The sequence below is a fragment of the Pseudophryne corroboree genome, chromosome 2 (assembly GCF_028390025.1).
Source record: "Pseudophryne corroboree isolate aPseCor3 chromosome 2, aPseCor3.hap2, whole genome shotgun sequence".
Classification (NCBI taxonomy): domain Eukaryota; kingdom Metazoa; phylum Chordata; class Amphibia; order Anura; family Myobatrachidae; genus Pseudophryne; species Pseudophryne corroboree.
Genome location: NC_086445.1, coordinates 18,802,466 through 18,819,995, shown reverse-complemented (window position 1 = coordinate 18,819,995; position 17,530 = coordinate 18,802,466). Strand labels below are relative to the sequence as shown.

The 17,530-nt window shown below is 47.3% G+C and overlaps 1 protein-coding gene across 1 annotated transcript in view; it reads left to right on the top strand.

Annotated features, from left to right (window-relative positions):
- LOC134989176 (short transient receptor potential channel 2-like) overlaps window positions 1-14,635 on the top strand; it is a 47,563-nt gene extending 32,928 nt beyond the window's left edge. Inside the window, exons 8-12 of the mRNA XM_063950592.1 lie at window positions 4,657-4,849; window positions 5,985-6,112; window positions 13,130-13,196; window positions 13,303-13,429; window positions 14,052-14,635. Of these exons, the coding sequence (XP_063806662.1) occupies window positions 4,657-4,849; window positions 5,985-6,112; window positions 13,130-13,196; window positions 13,303-13,429; window positions 14,052-14,377 (841 nt within the window). The 3' untranslated portion in view covers window positions 14,378-14,635. The remainder of the gene's footprint in view (window positions 1-4,656; window positions 4,850-5,984; window positions 6,113-13,129; window positions 13,197-13,302; window positions 13,430-14,051) is intronic.
- Window positions 14,636-17,530: the final 2,895 nt, after the last annotated feature.

Genomic DNA, 17,530 nt, shown 5'->3' with positions numbered 1-17,530 from the left:
AGATCGCAGGCAAGAAACTACCTTAAAGTGTATTTATTCTCATACGGGTGCTGTGTTAAGACCGACAATTGCGTCGGCATGGGTGTGTAGCGCAATTGCAGCTTGGACAGATGAGCTGACAGATCAATTTGATAATATGGATAAGGATACTATATTCTTAACTCTAGCCCATATAAAAAGACGCAGTCTTATTTATGAGGGATGCTCAAAGGGACATGGGATTGCTAGCTTCTAGGGCCAATGCCATGTCTATCTCAGCGAGAAGATCCTTATGGACTCGCCAATGGACGGGTGATGCGGATTCCAAGAAACATATGGAAGTACTACCCTATAAGGGGGATGTATTGTTTGGGGATGGGCTGACGGACCTGGTTTCCACAGCTACAGCAGGTAAATCAAATTTTTTACCATATATTCCCCAACAGCAAAAGAAAGCAACACCCTATCAGATGCAGTCCTTTCGGTCGCACAAGTCCAAAAGAGGTCGGGGATCCTCTTTCTTCGCCAGAGGTAAGGGCAGAGGCAAGAGAGCACCTGCTTCGGCAGGTACCCAGGAACAAAAGTCCTCCCCGGCTGCTCCAAAAACCACAGCATGACGCTGGGGCTCCCCTGAGGGAGTCCGCACCGGTGGGGGCACGTCTTCGACTTTTCAGTCAGGCCTGGGTCAGTTCGGACCTGAATCCCTGGGTGTTGGAAATAGTTTCCCAGGGTTACAATTGGAATTCGAGGAGGTGCCCCCGAGCCGATTTTTCAAATCGGCCCTACCAGCTTCCACATCGGAAAGGGAATGTAGTGTTAGCTGCAATTCAAACGCTGTGTATACAGCAAGTGATAATCAAGGTTCCCCTGCACCAGCAGGGAAGAGGTTACTATTCAACCCTATTTGTGGTCCCGAAACCGGACGGTTCGGTCAGACCTATTTTGAATCTGAAATCCCTAAACCTGTACATAAAAAGATTCAAATTCAAAATGGAATCTCTCAGAGCGATAATAGCCAACATGGAGGAGGGGGAGTTTATGGTGTCTCTGGACATAAAGGATGCGTACCTTCATGTCCCCATATATGCCCCCCATCAGGAATACCTGAGATTCGCTGTACAGGATTGTCATTACCAATTTCAGACGTTGCCGTTTGGACTTTCCACGGCCCCGAGGAAATGATGGTGGTCCTGCGCAAGCATGGAGTCACAATTATCCCATACTTGGACGATCCCCTGATAAAAGCGAGATCAAGGGAGAAATTGCTGAGCAGTGTGGCGCTCTCTCTGAGAGTGCTCCAGCAAAATGGTTGGATTGTAAATCTACCGAAGTCACAGTTGATTCCGACAACTCGACTATCGTTCCCAGGTATGATACTGGATACGGAACAAATGAAGGTCTTCCTCCCAATAGAGAAAGCCCAAGACATCCAGAACATGGTCAGAGACCTGCTAAAACCGAAAAGGGTGTCAGTTCACCAATGCACTCGAGTTCTGGGGAAAATGGTGGCGGCCTACGAGGCCATTCCCTTCGGAAGGTTCCATGCAAGGACTTTTCAATGGGACCTTCTGGACAAGTGGTCCGGGTCCCATCTGCACTTACATCGGAAAATAACTCTGTCCCCAGGAACCAGAGTGTCCCTCCTGTGGTGGTTGCAAAGTGCTCAACTGCTGGAGGGTCGCCGGTTCGGGATTCAGGACTGGATCCTGGTTACCACGGACGCGAGCCTCCGAGGATGGGGAACGGTCACACAGGGAAAGACTTTTCAGGGTCTTTGGTCAGACCAGGAGTCCTGTCTACACATCAATGTGTTGGAACTCAGGGCCATTTACAACGGCCTTCGACAGGCGGAGAGTTTTCTTCGAAACCTACCGGTTCTGATTCAATCAGACAATGTCACAGCAGTGGCTCATGTGAACCGCCAAGGCGGGACAAGAAGCAGAGTCGCGATGGCGGAAGCCACAAGGATCCTTCGCTGGGTGGAAAATCATGAAAGCGCTCTGTCGGCTGTCTTCATTCCGGGAGTGGACAACTGGGAAGCAGACTTCCTCAGCAGACACGATCTCCATCCAGGAGAGTGGGGACTTCATCAAGAAGTCTTTGCAGACGTAACACGTCTTTGGGGAACTCCTCAAATAGACATGATGGCGTCACGCCTCAACAAAAAACTTCGGAGGTATTGCGCCAGGTCTCGGGATCCTCAGGCAGTAGCAGTAGATGCACTGGTAACACCGTGGGTGTTCGAATCGGTCTACGTGTTTCCTCCTCTTCCTCTCATCACGAAAGTGTTGAGGATCATAAGACGAAGAAGAGTACAGACGATACTCGTTGTCCCAGACTGGCCTCGAAGGGCCTGGTACTCGGATCTACAAGAAGATGCTCACAGGAGATCCCTGGCCTCTTCCTCTGAGGGAAGACCTGTTGCAGCAGGGGCCCTGTGTATTTTAAGACTTACCACGGTTACGTTTGACGGCATGGCGGTTGAACGCCGAATCCTAGCGAAAAAGGGGATTCCGGAAGAGGTCATCCCTACTTTAATAAAGGCTAGGAAGGAGGTGACGGTAAAACATTATCACCGTATCTGGCGAAAGTATGTGTCTTGGTGTGAGACCAAGAATGCACCTACGGAAGATTTTCATCTGGGTCGTCTTCTCCACTTCCTACAGACAGGAGTGGATATGGGCCTGAAATTAGGCTCGGTTAAGGTACAGATTTCGGCCCTCTCGATTTTCTTTCAGAAGGAATTGGCTTCTCTTCCAGAAGTCCAGATGTTTGTAAAGGGAGTGCTGCACATCCAGCCCCCTTTTGTGCCTCCAGTGGCACCATGGGACCTGAACGTGGTGTTGCAGTTCCTAAAATCACACTGGTTTGAACCGCTTAACAAGGTTGAGTTGAAATTTCTTACCTGGAAGGTGGTCATGTTGTTGGCCTTAGCAACAGCAAGGCGAGTGTATGAATTGGCGGCTTTGTCACACAAGAGCCCCTACTTGATTTTTCATGTGGATCGAGCTGAATTGAGGACACGTCCGCAATTTTTGCCTAAAGTGGTTTCGTCGTTCCATATGAATCAACCTATTGTGGTGCCTGTGGCTACAGGTGACCTGGAGGATTCCAGATCCCTGGACGTAGTCAGGGCCTTAAAAATTTATGTAGCCAGGACAGCTAGAATTAGGAAAACAGAGGCTCTGTTTGTCCTGTATGCGGCCAATAAGATTGGCGCTCCTGCTTCGAAGCAGACTATTGCTTGCTGGATCTGTAATACGATTCAGCAGGCTCACTCTATGGCTGGATTGCCGGTACCAAATTCGGTTAAGGCCCATTCCACTAGGAAGGTGGGCTCTTCTTGGGCGGCTGCCCGAGGCGTCTCGGCATTACAACTTTGCCGAGCGGCGACTTGGTCGGGGTCAAACACTTTTGCTAAATTCTACAAGTTTGATACCCTGGCTGATGAGGACCTAGCGTTTGCTCAGTCAGTGCTGCAGAGTCATACGCACTCTTCTGCCCGATTGGATGCTTTGGTATAAACCCCATGGTCCTTACGGAGCCCCCAGCATCCTCTAGGACGTAAGAGAAAATAAGATGTTAAACCTACCGGTAAATCTATTTCTCCTAGTCCGTAGAGGATGCTGGGCGCCCGTCCCAGTGCGGAAACTCTGCATGACTTGTATATAGTTGTTGCTTACATAAGGGTTATGTTACAGTTGACATCGGTCTTGGACCGTTACTGTCGTTTGTTCATACTGTTAACTGGTTATGTATGATCCAGTTTACATGGTATGATTGGTGTGGGCTGGTATGAATCTTGCCCTTGGATTGCTAAATCCTGCCTTGTATTGTCCATCTCCTCTGGGCACAGTTCTCTAACTGAGGCCTGGAGGAGGGGCATAGAGGGAGGAGCCAGTGCACACCCATAGTCAAAGTTCTTTTTAGGTGCCCTATCTCCTGCAAAGCCCGTCTATACCCCATGGTCCTTACGGAGTCCCCAGCATCCTCTACGGACTAGGAGAAATAGATTTACCGGTAGGTTTAAAATCTTATTTTAGGCGCTGATTCTGAGTCGCACACAAAGTCCCACGCAGCAGTGTCTACTGGCGGTCGCCCTCCTACAAGTTTATGTAAATGCCTACACACTCCTTCCCCCGTGTCCATCCATGCAGCTGAACGTGCAAGGACTGAGCCGCCCACTTGTAGCGCCCGTGCAGGGTGTAATACCGGTTAGTGTGTCCTTATGCTCCGCCATCAGTTGCAGCGTCAAACATTTCAGCAGCCCTATGGCAGGTCGAGTTTCTCTATCGGAACCATGGCCTCCTATGCCTGCGGCTGTGAGCGCAGCTGTTTGCCCTGACACGCTTGCGTCAATCCCTTAACACGCCCACTGAATAGACCATTTTGCGTGCACTAGTAGCCACCGCCCACACACTCTGCATAACTCTTGCGCTGTAGGTGTTTTCAGAAACGTTCATTCATGCGCAGTTGCAAATAGTCCCTCAACAATGTGAACATTGGCAGGTTAGGGGACAGCACATAGAGCTTATGACCATTGACACAGCCACCATAGAAGAATGGATTCTTACTTTAGCTACGTACAGTATCTATTTACCATTTATGTGAAATGTTCACTCTGGACAAAACCCAAACTCTTCTTATGTTTCTGTTTTACTATTTGGCTTCCTGCAGCTTTAACGAGACCTTCCAGTTTCTGTTCTGGACCATATTCCAGATGGTGGAGAGGACAACGGTGGACATGAACCACTACATGGTGGCAGAGTTTGCTGGTCGAGCTCTTTACGGTCTTTTTACCATCGTTATGGTCATTGTCCTCCTCAATATGCTCATTGCTATGATCACAAATTCCTTCCAGAAGATTGAGGTGAGACTGTGCTTCAGGATGAGGTGCTGTAATATAAATGAGTAAAATCCTGGGACAACGGGCATTAAGCAAAATAACAGACGCAATTGGGGGGAATTTTGGCTAAAAAATCATGACTTGTGGTGAAGCCTAAAAAACCTGGAAGAGTCTCCTACCCTTCCCCCAACTCTAGCGCTCAGCCTCGGTTAATTCCCACTACAATTCGGCTCCTCTTCTACAGCCATATCCTTTGTTTAGCACAAAGCTGGTGCTTCTATGGAGAATGGTAAAGAACAGTGGGGGAAATGTATCAAACCATCTGAGTGGAGAAGTGGAGGAGTACAGAAATTGCCCGTGGTAACCAATCAGCTTCAAGATACCATTTATCAAGTACATTCTATACAATGCTAGCCAGAAGCTTTCCACATATCCACGCTAAAAGGTTTGATACATCTCTCCCCGTTCCCCCCTCCCCCGCCGCCTCTGTAGGGTTATTAACCCTCACTGCAAGGACTTGACGTTATATGTTACAGGTTCCGATTTGCTGTAACCTGCGAGATTTCAGCAAAATAGATGCTAAATTTCAAGCAGAAATTTGTTTTGAAACAAAACCAACCTGGTTATATCTTAAAACAAAATGGCGCTTTAAGTTTATCGGCTGTGTCACCGATATCCCATCGGCTCCAGCAAATAAAAACATATTGCATGTAACCCGGGGGCTCTTCTTGGCTGTGGGACAGTGTGAGACCCCTGGGGGGGTAACTTTCACCACTATACTGGAACTATTGGCACCGCAATCAACTTACTCGTTAAACAGATGTCTAACATACTCAATTAACATTATAACAAGGGTCAAATAGGTCTTTTAAGACAGCGGCCCTGTATACTAAGAGAGCGAAAACATTGTAACCAAAAAAATAATAATGATAACAATAAAGTTGAAATACCTAAAACCTTCCCAAACCTTTATTCACCACTTTATTTAAATTGACAATATTTTCTTCTATCTTCATCAATAATTTTCCAAATGTAAAAGAACAAACCAAACACAGGTATCGCCGTAACATTTACTTTTTATTTATACCCACTGCATTACCATCATTGCGTTTGGCCCCGATTGTTTCTTGTGGATCTGACGCATCTCCCTGTGCTGTAGGACGATGCCGATGTTGAATGGAAATTCGCTCGCTCCAAACTGTACCTGTCCTATTTTAGAGAAGGTCTGACGCTACCAGTTCCGTTTAACATCATCCCCACCCCCAAATCTCTCTTCTACATCATCAGGTAACTGATCGCACCTCTTTAATAACAAAGACACAATGTTTATATAATACATATATTGTAATGGTAACTGGCTGTAGAAAGGGACAGTCTTTATTCTCCTTGCCCTCAAACCACATCCCACCATGATCTGAAGGTCTTCAACCATCACAGCAGCCACAACTTGGGACAACTCACTGAGACATTGGTTTAGACTGGAAAATACTGATGTTAGTGACGTCCAAACTACATGGGATGGAAACTCGGTGAGGACTTGTATGTGGCTCCGGTCCATCAGTGTTACTGGGTTGTCTATTAATGACTGGAAAGCTTATGAAAGGAAAGAGTCCGTCTGGGGCTAAGAGTATGTGGAAAGGAATAGCTGCCACTGTCGTGCCTACACTTGTAGTGGAAGAAAGGGTTCCACTAGCCAATAGTGACCGTAAATGTCTTTAGACGCTGCCCAGCGACATCCGTCCATGGGATGCCCAGTAAGAGGGAACTCATCCAGTGCTCTGAATGTTCAGGTTGTCTGGGCCATAGCTTGTGGATGAACATCACGTCTCATCCTCTAGATCGAGGTCCCTGGTTTTTACCTGAGACAACCAGAGAGAGAACCTCAGTCTAGAAGATTGCTGCTTGGTATCACCCAATGGTTAGGTAGACCCTGGCTGCTATTGCCCAGGCTGGGCTTCCTATCACCCCATCTGGGTAAATTAGGACGAGAAGAGCATTGATGGGAGCCGTCTCCTTGCTCAGCATTACAGAACTAATATTGGTCCCGTGAATCAGTTCTGACAGAGAGCCCAGTATCAGAACTGTCTATTCTCCATTCTGCTGGGAACATCTAACCCTCTCCGAGCTCTACCCATGGTTCTGACAAGTGCTAGGCATACGGTTCCTGGTGCCCGAGGCCGGAGAGGTTATGCAGAATCTCTTCTATATAGTATCGGCGCTTGCATTCCATACATTTTTGGTAAGAGCCCATATTCCGAAATTCTAACAAGTACAAGGTCAACCCAATCCAAGAATCCCAAATGCTATCTGTGGAAAGAGACTCCCAATATGTACTGAGTAGTCTCACACTGGCAGGGCGTCCAAGAATTGCCCTTCTCTCACAAGACAGAGCACAGACATTCTAGATATCTGTCTGTCCTGGGCAGGTCTAAGGCAAGCCTGGCGCTATCCTCTCCATAGCATCCTTCCTTCCACATAGGGATAAGGCAGCGAGAGGGGATGAGGGGAAGGTGACAGTCCTACAAACAGTCACCGCGCCCGTCTACTGACACTGCATTGGGGTAGTTACAAATAATAAGGGGCGCAAGACTGAAATAGAAGGTAATAATAATGGCAGATTTTAGCCCAGATTTATCAAGCCTTGGAGAGTGATAAATTGCACGGCCAATCAGCTCCTAACTGCCATGTTGCAGGCTGTGTTTCAAAAAATAGGATTTTGGTTGCCTACCGGTAAATCCTTTTCTCGTAGTCCGTAGAGGATGCTGGAGTCCATATTAGTACCATGGGGTATAGACTGGTCCACCAGGAGCCATTGGCACTTTAAGAGTTTAATAGTGTGGGCTGGCTCCTCCCTCTATGCCCCTCCTACCAGATTCAGTCTAGAAACTGTGCCCGAGGAGACGACATACTTTGAGAGAAGGAATTACACAGATAGTGGCGAGATTCACACCAGCCCACACAAACAAGGCAAATCCGGCCAACATGCCGGAACAACGCAGAACTTACCTAGGAACCAGGTAACACTAAACCATAAAACCAATGCAGGAAAACGAAGCGCTGGGCGGGCGCCCAGCATCCTCTATGGCAGGCATGTCCAAACTGCGGCCCTCCAACTGTTGTGAAACTACATATCCCAGCATGCCCTGACACAGTTTTGCTGTCAGAGAATGCTAAAGCTGTGTCAGGGCATGCTGGGATGTGTAGTTTCTCAACATCTGGAGGGCCGCAGTTTGGACATGCCTGCTATATGGACTACGAGAAAAGGATTTACCGGTAGGTAACCAAAATCCTATTTTCTCTTACGTCCTAGAGGATGCTGGGGTCCATATTAGTGCCATGGGGATGTACCAAAGCTCCCAGAACGGGAGGGAGAGCGCGGAGGCTCCTACAGAACTGATTGACCAAACTTGAGGTCATCAGAGGCCAAAGTATCGAACTTGTAGAACTTAGCAAACGTGTTCGACCCAGACCAAGTAGCTACTCGGCAGAGTTGTACCGCTGAGACACCCCGGGCAGCCGCCCAGGAAGAGCCCACTTTACGAGTAGAGTGGGCCTTTACAGATTTCGGACACGGCAACTCTGCCATGGAATAGGCATGCTGGATAGTGAACCCGATCCAGCGCGAAATCGACTGCGTAGAAGCAGGACACCCAATTTTCTTGGTATCACAGAGGACAAACAGAGTCACTTTTCCTATGACGAGCCGTCCTCTTCACGAAAGTCCTCACTACATCCAAGGCCTTTGAAGTAATTGAGGAGTCAGTAGCTACTGGCACCACAATAGGTTGGTTGATATGGAAAGCCGACACAACCTTAGGCAGGAACTGTGGACGAGTCCTCATGGAGGATCAGATAGGGGCTTTTACAAGATACAGCCCCCAATTCTGACACGCGTCGTGCAGAAGCCAAGGCCAACAAGGTGATCGCCTTCCACGTGAGAAACTTGAGATCGGCCTCCTGTAGAGGCTCAAACCAAGCAGATTGCAGGAACTGCAACACCACATCAAGATCCCATGGTGCCGTAGGTGCCACAAAGGGAGGCTGGATGTGCAGAACCCATTTCAAAAAGGTCTGAACCTCAGGAAGAACAGCCAGTTGTTTTTGGAAGAAGATGGACAAAGCAGAGATCTGGACCTTGATGGAGCCCAATCTCAGTCCCATATCCACCCCTGCTTGCAGGAAAAGGAGAAAACGTACAAGTTGAAACTCCACCGCCGGAAACTTCTTGGCCTCACACCAAGAAACATATTTCTTCCAAATGCGATGGTAATGTTTAGACGTTACCCCCTTCCTGGCCTGTATCAGGGTAGGAATGACCTCACTCGGGATACCTTTCCGAGCTAAGATTTGGCGTTCAACCGCCATGCCGTCAAACGTAGCCGCGGTAAGTCTTGATAAGTGAGCGGCCCCTGCAGAAGCAGATCCACCCGAAGAAGTAAAGGCTGTGGATCTTCCAGCAGAAGATCCAGCAGATCCGCGTACCAAGCCCTTCTTGGCCAGTCCGGAGCAATGAGGATTGCCTGGACCTTTTGTTCTTCTCACGATTTGAAGAACCTTTGGTATCAGAGGAAGGGGAGGGAACACATACACTGACTTGAACACCCACGGTTCCATCATCCCTGAAAGGTTTCCCCCAGAGCGACTGCTCCTCAACCTCTTAGACTTGCATCTGTGGTTAAAAGGATCCAGTCTTGAATTCCGAACCTTCTCCCTTCCAGAAGGTGCGGAAGTTGCAGCCACCAGAGGAGTGAAATCCTGGCTTTCAGCGACAGGTGTATCCTCTTGTGCATGTGTCTTGAGCCCGACCACTGGTCCAATAGGTCCAGCTGAAAAGGTCGAGCATGAAACCTGCCGTACTGCAGAGCCTCGTAGGCGGCAACTATCTTCCCCAGTATGCATTGATGAACCGATACCCGGGTAGGCCTTAGGACATCCCGGACCATTGCTTGAATCACCAACGCTTTCTCCACCGGGAGAAATACCCTCTGCACTTCCATGTCGAGGATCATTCCCAGGAAAGACAGCCTACTTGTCGGCTCCATATGAGACTTTAGAAGGTTTAAGATCCAACCGTGCCTCTTGAGCAGCAGTGTCGTGAGCGCGATGGACCGCAACAACCTCTCCCTGGACGACGCCTTGATCAGGAGATCGTCCAAATATGGAATTATGTTCACCCCCTGTTTGCGGAGGAGAACCATCATCTCCGCCATCACCTTGGTGAAGATCCTCGGTGCTGTGGAGAGGCCGAACGGCAGCGCCTGGAACTGATAGTGATCGTCCATCAGCGCAAGCCTGAGATATGCTTGATGCGGCGCCCAAATGGATGTGGAGGTAAGCATCCTTGATATCCAAAGACACCATGAATTCCCCCTCCGACAGTCCTGAGATGACAGCTCTCAGAGATTCCATCTTGAATTTGAACTCCCTGAGATAAGGGTTCAAAGATTTTAAGTTTAGAATAGGCCGTACAGAACCATGCGGTTTTGGTACCACAAAAAGGTTCAAATAATAACCCTCGTTCCACTGCTGAAGTGGGATCGGAACAATGACCTCTGACACCACCAATTTTCTGATGGCCTCCAGAAGAATTGTCCTGTCTGCCAGCAGGGCTGGCAAGCCTGACTTGAAGAAACGGTGAGGCGGGGGATCTTGAAACTCCAGTCTGTACCCTCTGGACACTATATCCAGACCTGACGACACCCAGACATGGCTGAACTGCCCGAGTCTTGCCCCCACCTGACCTTCCTCCAAGCCTAGTTGTCCACCGCCATGCGGAGGACTTAGGGGTATCAGAAGCGGGCTTCTGGGTCTGGGAACCTGCGGGAGCAGGCTTCTTTCCTTTGGCACGACCACCTCTGAAGAAAGTGTTCGAAGGCTTATTCTTTCTAGGCCTCGCGGGCCGAAAGGACTGTGACGTGGTAGATGAAAAAGGCTTCTTTGTAGCCGGTGCAGGTGAGGGGAGAAAAGGCGACTTACCCGCGGTAGCCGTGGCAATCCACGCATCCAGCGCCTCCCCAAAGAGAGCCTGACCTTTGTACGGGAGGCCCTCCACACACTTCCTGGATTCCGCGTCCGCAGACCAGTTGCGCAGCCAGAGACCCCTGCGATCCGAGACTGACATGGAGGAGATCCCCGCAGCCATGGAACCCAGGTCCTTCATGGAATCCACCAGGAACCCTGCAGAATCCTGAATATTACGTAAAAATAAATCAACGTCACCTTTGTCCAGCGTAGTTGATTCCTCCTGCAGAGTGATTGACCACCTGGCAATAGCTTTAGCAATCCAAGCACAGGCTATAGTAGGCCGCAATATAGCCCCTGAAGCCGTGTAAATGGATTTTAGCGTAGCATCCACCTTGCGATCTGCCGGGTCCTTTAACGCGGTAGATCCCGGGACCAGTAATACCACCTGTTTGGACAGCCTGGAGACAGAGGCGTCGACTATCGGTGGGGACTCCCATCTCTTCCTATCTTCCTCTGGGAAGGTAAAAGCCACCAAGACTCTCTTGGGAATCTGGAATTTCTTTTCCGGAGTTTCCCATGCCTTTTCAAAGATAGCATTTAATTCTTTGGACGCCGGGAAGGTGAGGGGGGGCTTCTTATTATCTGTAAAGAAGGCCTCCTCCACCTGTTCCGGAGCTGTGTCCGAAATGTGTAAAACATCCCTAACAGCCTCAATCATCAACTGCACCCCCTTGGCAAGTGATGCTGTCCCCTCAACACATCCCCGTCACCGTCTGCAGCGTCAGAGTCGGTGTCCGTGTCATCCTGCATAATTGCAAGTGCATGTTTGTGAGAATGTACCGCAAGGGGCCCCGAGGAAGCAGTATCAGACCTTACCACCATAGAGGACTGGAGGACCTGAGTGGCATGTTCAGTACTAGCAACTATCAGAAATCTGAGAAATAGTCCCCCTCAGAGAGACTAACCATTCTGGCTCTCTAGCTGGGATCTGTGCTAAAACAGTGCAATCCTGATTACATGGAAAGGAGTCTCCCTGGGAAGACAAATCCTCTGCAGCATATGAAACAGTGTCCCTAGACATGTTGTCACACACCCTCAAACACACAGGGTACTGGGCAGAGTTTCCCCCCAAGAATGGCAGAGAGACACGGAGATTGGAGCCAACCCACACACAGCGCTGTTAAGAGTATAGGGAGACCCTAAACCAGCGCTGACTGTGTCCCTTAATAGGTGACACAGCCTTAACACAGTCTCCCCCCCTCCTTCTACAACCCCCGGTACCGTACAGATAGCTGGAGTCATGCAGGAGGGACCTGGCATCCACTGGCTGGAAAATGGCGCTGAACGCTGCTGGGTCCGCTCTGAGAAGCTCTGCCCCCTCAATGGAGCTGTCTTCCCGCTCAATGAAGATTATACTTCATGCTGGCCTGGATCCACAGACCCCGACAGGCTGCTTGTGGTCAGTGTAGGGTCCGGAGCTGGACCAGGGCGCCCCTCCCCAGCGCCGGAGCGCAGTTAAGACCGCGCTCCTACCCTCTAGCCGCCTTCTTCACAATATCCCCCCACTTGCAAGGGGGGGACAGTGACTCACTCGACATCTTCAGCTCCCTGAGGAGGTGGCGGGGTGAGCGTTCCCCTGCGGCGGGGCGCGATCAGACCCCTCTGGAGCTCAACGTCCAGTCGGTGGGGGCAGTGGCTCAAGACCCTGCTGGGCGGAAACTTTTCCTAAGAGAACTCTGTAGAGCTCCCCTAGCTGTGACCGGCTCCTCCGGGCACATTTTCTAAACTGCGTCTAGTAGGAGGGGCATAGAGGGAGGAGCCAGCCCACACTATTAAACTCTTAAAGTGCCAATGGCTCCTGGTGGACCCGTCTATACCCCATGGTACTAATATGGACCCCAGCATCCTCTAGGACGTAAGAGAAATTACTATTAGGAGCTGATTGGCTGCTACTTTATTACCGTGCAATTTATCTCTCTCCAAGGCTTGATAAATATGGGCCTTTGTGTACAGCAATATCCGGACTGTTTATAAATGAAAATCACCTAATTTACTGTTTTACTACAAATACCATATATCTTAGAAAGCATAAAATCTAATGTTAACATCCATATAACAAATAGGTAATAGCTGAATAATAAACTGAATTGATCGATATTTGATCCCACGTGGACATAGTGATAGTGATCAGGCATCTATAGGAAACATTTGTTGTATCGGTCACATATGCCCCAGCCACGTATGTTAGTAGCCCATACGTGTAGCATGCGTGACATCATTGTGGTGTGTGTGCCGGCACAGACTCATTCTCTGTATCTTGTGTTTCCGCTATAATGACAGAGGCGTCCTGAGGTTACTGTGCTGCTACACGCCTAAGAAGAAGCCAGAATACCCCCCCATCACCACCATTGTAAGTATGACGCCTCTGCTCGGTGCCTCAGCAAAATCCCGTCCTGTGTACATGTGGCCCTGTAACTTCCAATGGTTTTCCCTTATTCATCATCCAGTCCAACATGGGGAATGGTGGAGGGGAGTCTTACGGGGAGAGCCGCTCCTCGTACCGCCTGCAGGTGATCAAGGCCCTCGTGCAGCGATACATAGATACGGCCAGAAGGGAATTCGAAGAGAGCAGGCGCAAAGGTAACAAAGTATCTTGTGGCCGGGAAACCGCGTCTCCTAAACAAGTGGCAGAATGTTATTCCTCTGGATGACAGCTGGTGTCATTTTATAATCTATTTTGTGCTTGGCATAAAGCTGGTGCAATATAAGCAAACATTGTGGGGGAAGGGGGTGGGTTTCCAGTTGCCCGGGAAACCCCCTTACCCAGTGACCACTACAAGCAGGCCTGGTGGCAATCTGCTGTGTGTGTGTGCCTGTGTGCTCAATCGCACCAGAGAATCGCGTAAGTGGCTTATCATGATCACTGTGCCCGCATACGTCTGACGTACTGTATTACATATACTGCACTGTGTTTGGGACAGACTACATCTTGTTGCATGCTAATTATCCATCCTTCATGGGCCGGCGACAATTGCTCTATAGTCAAACATTTGGAAACCCCCCCCCCTCCCCCTCCAGTAACCCTGTATATGCTACCTATGCGGAGCCGGACACATTCTAGGATATGGGCACAAATATGCAATTAATTACAGTATGTGCCTATTTTGCTCAGTGTTCGTTACGCACATTAACCAGCAATGCAATAGCCCCATAGTCTTTTTAAGACATTGCAATTGTATCATGCAGTCTTTTATTCCCGCAGACCTGGGCAACCGGATCACGGAGCTGAACAAAAACGTCACCCGTCTCCAGTCAGAGGTGAAGAATCTGCGGCGTTCCCTGGTGGAGGGCGGAGCCCAGGTCACTGCTAAAGACGGTGAGAACGTGCTGAGTCGCTACATTATGAAAGTAAAGAGCAGTTTCCAGAATTATGACCAGGAATCCGTCAGCTCGGGGAAAGATTCCTCGGAAGTCACCGTTCACCGTGACAGCTTTGGAAGTATATTGCCCGAGGAAGACTGTCCTCCGTACCCAGACTTGTCTCTTGTAGATGATGTAGAGCATGGGGAGCCAGGGGATGACATGTAGAGGACGTGAGCTACAGTACCTGCACCACGGATCATTCAGACTTCTATAGAAGCAAAACGTTATGTGGCCGATATATATACATCTTCATTACCAGGTAGTCAGCAGGAACAGGTCCGAACCTGCCCTTAGCAAAGACCCATATATACAATACAAAGTGGGCGCTAAATTTGGTATATTGACAATTGAGATATTGATTGGCTGCTCACACAAGGAGGATCTAGGTATCCTCCTAGATAAAGAGACACTGCACCTAAGAAATATAGTTACAAGTGTGAGCGCACATATGGTTAAAATTTATGGTTAATTAGGCTGCTGGTTTAATAAAAAATCTTTTATTTCTTAAAAACAAACTAAATAGACATTACTAAAAATAAAGGAACATCACAATGGAAATCACAATGTAAAAATATGCATATATCCCTGCTTTGGCCATTTGAACTTTAAGCAATTAGTAATTTGCATGCATGCCAATAGGTTAGTGATTGGTTAAAACAAGACACAGTCCTTAAGCACAGTCTTAATCGTTAGAACTGTTTTCTCCCTCCAGGGAGTTTTTATTAATAGTGTTAGTATTTGGTTTAAAGTTGATTATGCTGAATAACTCACACTCTTTGCAGAGAACCAAACGTCCCTTAATGAGTATTGATGGCACAGTCCGTTAGTGTGTAACAGCTTTCCTCAGATAATATTGTGTGATACCAGCTTGCACTGGTCAAGGATGTGATACTGATGGATTAAATAATCAGTTAGTCCCCCGTCGTGACACTCATATGGGCAATGCTTACCCTCCCACTCTGCGGCGGTTCTTGTGTCTCCGGCTGGGCTATATCACACTGAAGGCATGCAACTGTGTCCAGCTGAGCGGTAGCACGCTCGAGGCGTGTAGTAAGGCAGGGAGCGCTCGGCCGCGTGCCGCGGCTTCTGGGTTGGGTGGAGCTTCCGATGCGCTCCACCTGCGTTCCACCTGACGTCCTTAGGTCACCTGACGCGTTTCTCCGCCTTCTGTGGGTGGCGGTTTCTTCAGAGGTTTGAGAATCCAACAGCACAGTCTCTATTTATCCCCCTCGGGGACTTCTCATTGGTCACAGATTTACTGACCATTGCTGGTAACATCTATTCAGTCCTTCTCAGGAATACCCTGATTAAACCAGCTGTTTCTAATCAATTGTACCACTTATATGCATAAATCATGTGAATAATATAAATAAAAAGTACATATATTTAAAATAAACAAATATATACATAAATATATTCTCTTATGACCACAATGAGGTGTCGTATCGGTCCAAATAGTACTTACTTGTATATACACATTTAATTATGACTCAAATAATTACGAGCCATTACCTGCAGTTAATTATAACTATACTTAATAAGAGGAGAAATGGTATAGAAACCCAATTGGTTAGGAAGATATATATCTCAGACCAATTTGGTCCCTGATGCATAACCATAGAAATGCAGAAAATTAAAGATGGAGTGAGAACATATGAATAGACACACATATAGATATAAACCAAATACATATATAAATAAATAAACAAATATATCTAATATGGAGATCTGCTGAGAGAGTAGTGCAGGTATGGAAATCCATATTGTAGACACATATATAGATGGGGTGAATCTATTCATATAATATATAATAAAATGGCCCATTTATATAAAAGATTAACCATTTATAACCACCCCTTCTAGTTTCTCGCTCCACAGATAGTATCACCCATATTATCTAGATAATATGGGTGATACTATCTGTGGAGCGAGAAACTAGAAGGGGTGGTTATAAATGGTTAATCTCAGCTGGACACAGTTGCATGCCTTCAGTGTGATATAGCCCAGCCGGAGACACAAGAACCGCCGCAGAGTGGGAGGGTAAGCATTGCCCATATGAGTGTCACGACGGGGGACTAACTGATTATTTAATCCATCAGTATCACATCCTTGACCAGTGCAAGCTGGTATCACACAATATTATATGAGGAAAGGTGTTACACACTAACGGACTGTGCCATCAATACTCATTAAGGGACGTTTGGTTCTCTGCAAAGAGTGTGAGTTATTCAACATAATCAATTTTAAACCAAATACTAACACTATTAGTAAAAACTCCCTGGAGGGAGAAAACAGTTCTAACGATTAAGGACTGTGTCTTGTTTTAACCAATCACTAACCTATTGGCATGCATGCAAGTTACTAATTGCCTAAAGTTCAATTGGCCAAAGCAGGGATATAAGCATATTTTTACATTGTGATTTCCATTGTGATGTTCCTTTATTTTTGGTAATGTTTGTTTTTAAGAAATAAAAGATTTTTTATTAAACCAGCAGCCTAATTAACCATAAATTTTAACCATATGTGCGCTCACACTTGTAACTATATTTCTTAGGTGCTGAGACCCATATATACCAGGATATAGATCTATACATAGAATAAAACTGTAAGGGTTGTGTCTGTACATAGCATACAATATATATATATTGCATATCCGAATGCAAAGATTTATATATGTATGCATATATAAATCCATAGATATATTTAGCTATTGAAGATCTATTTCACATGAATCAATCACTAATCAGGCAGATTATCTTGACTCATTAATATTAGGTTTACACATCAATCCAGTAGATGGCGCACCAAGGCAAATACTACACGCTATGGTTACACACAATGCGAGTTGACATATATCAGAGTCGCTAGTCATGTTACTCGCAACCTTTCCGCCTACCCAAGTGAGCTTACAATCTGTATCTGTAAATGTTATCAGCAGACTTTATATAATGTTAGGGTTATTAGATTACTGTGAGGGAATATACCGTATTGTGAATAGTTTCCAGTGTGTATGTTTAGTAATAGTCATTCTGCACAAATAACCATATTGCTCTGCATTCACGGGCCTGGGAGCTGGTACCTGGCCCCTGCAACGTTACTAGTGGCTATATACTATACCGGCCAGACATACAGAATCTGTAAGGAATAAAAATATCATATACATAATAAAATGTGAACTTGCCCAGGTAAAGGAATCCTCGTACGTACAGTCACATGAACTGGGACTAGATTGCTACCGTGTCGGCATTACAATGATGACATTTTTATTACTGTATATACTGAGGTTACAGATTCTAGGGTACATTGAAACGTGGATTC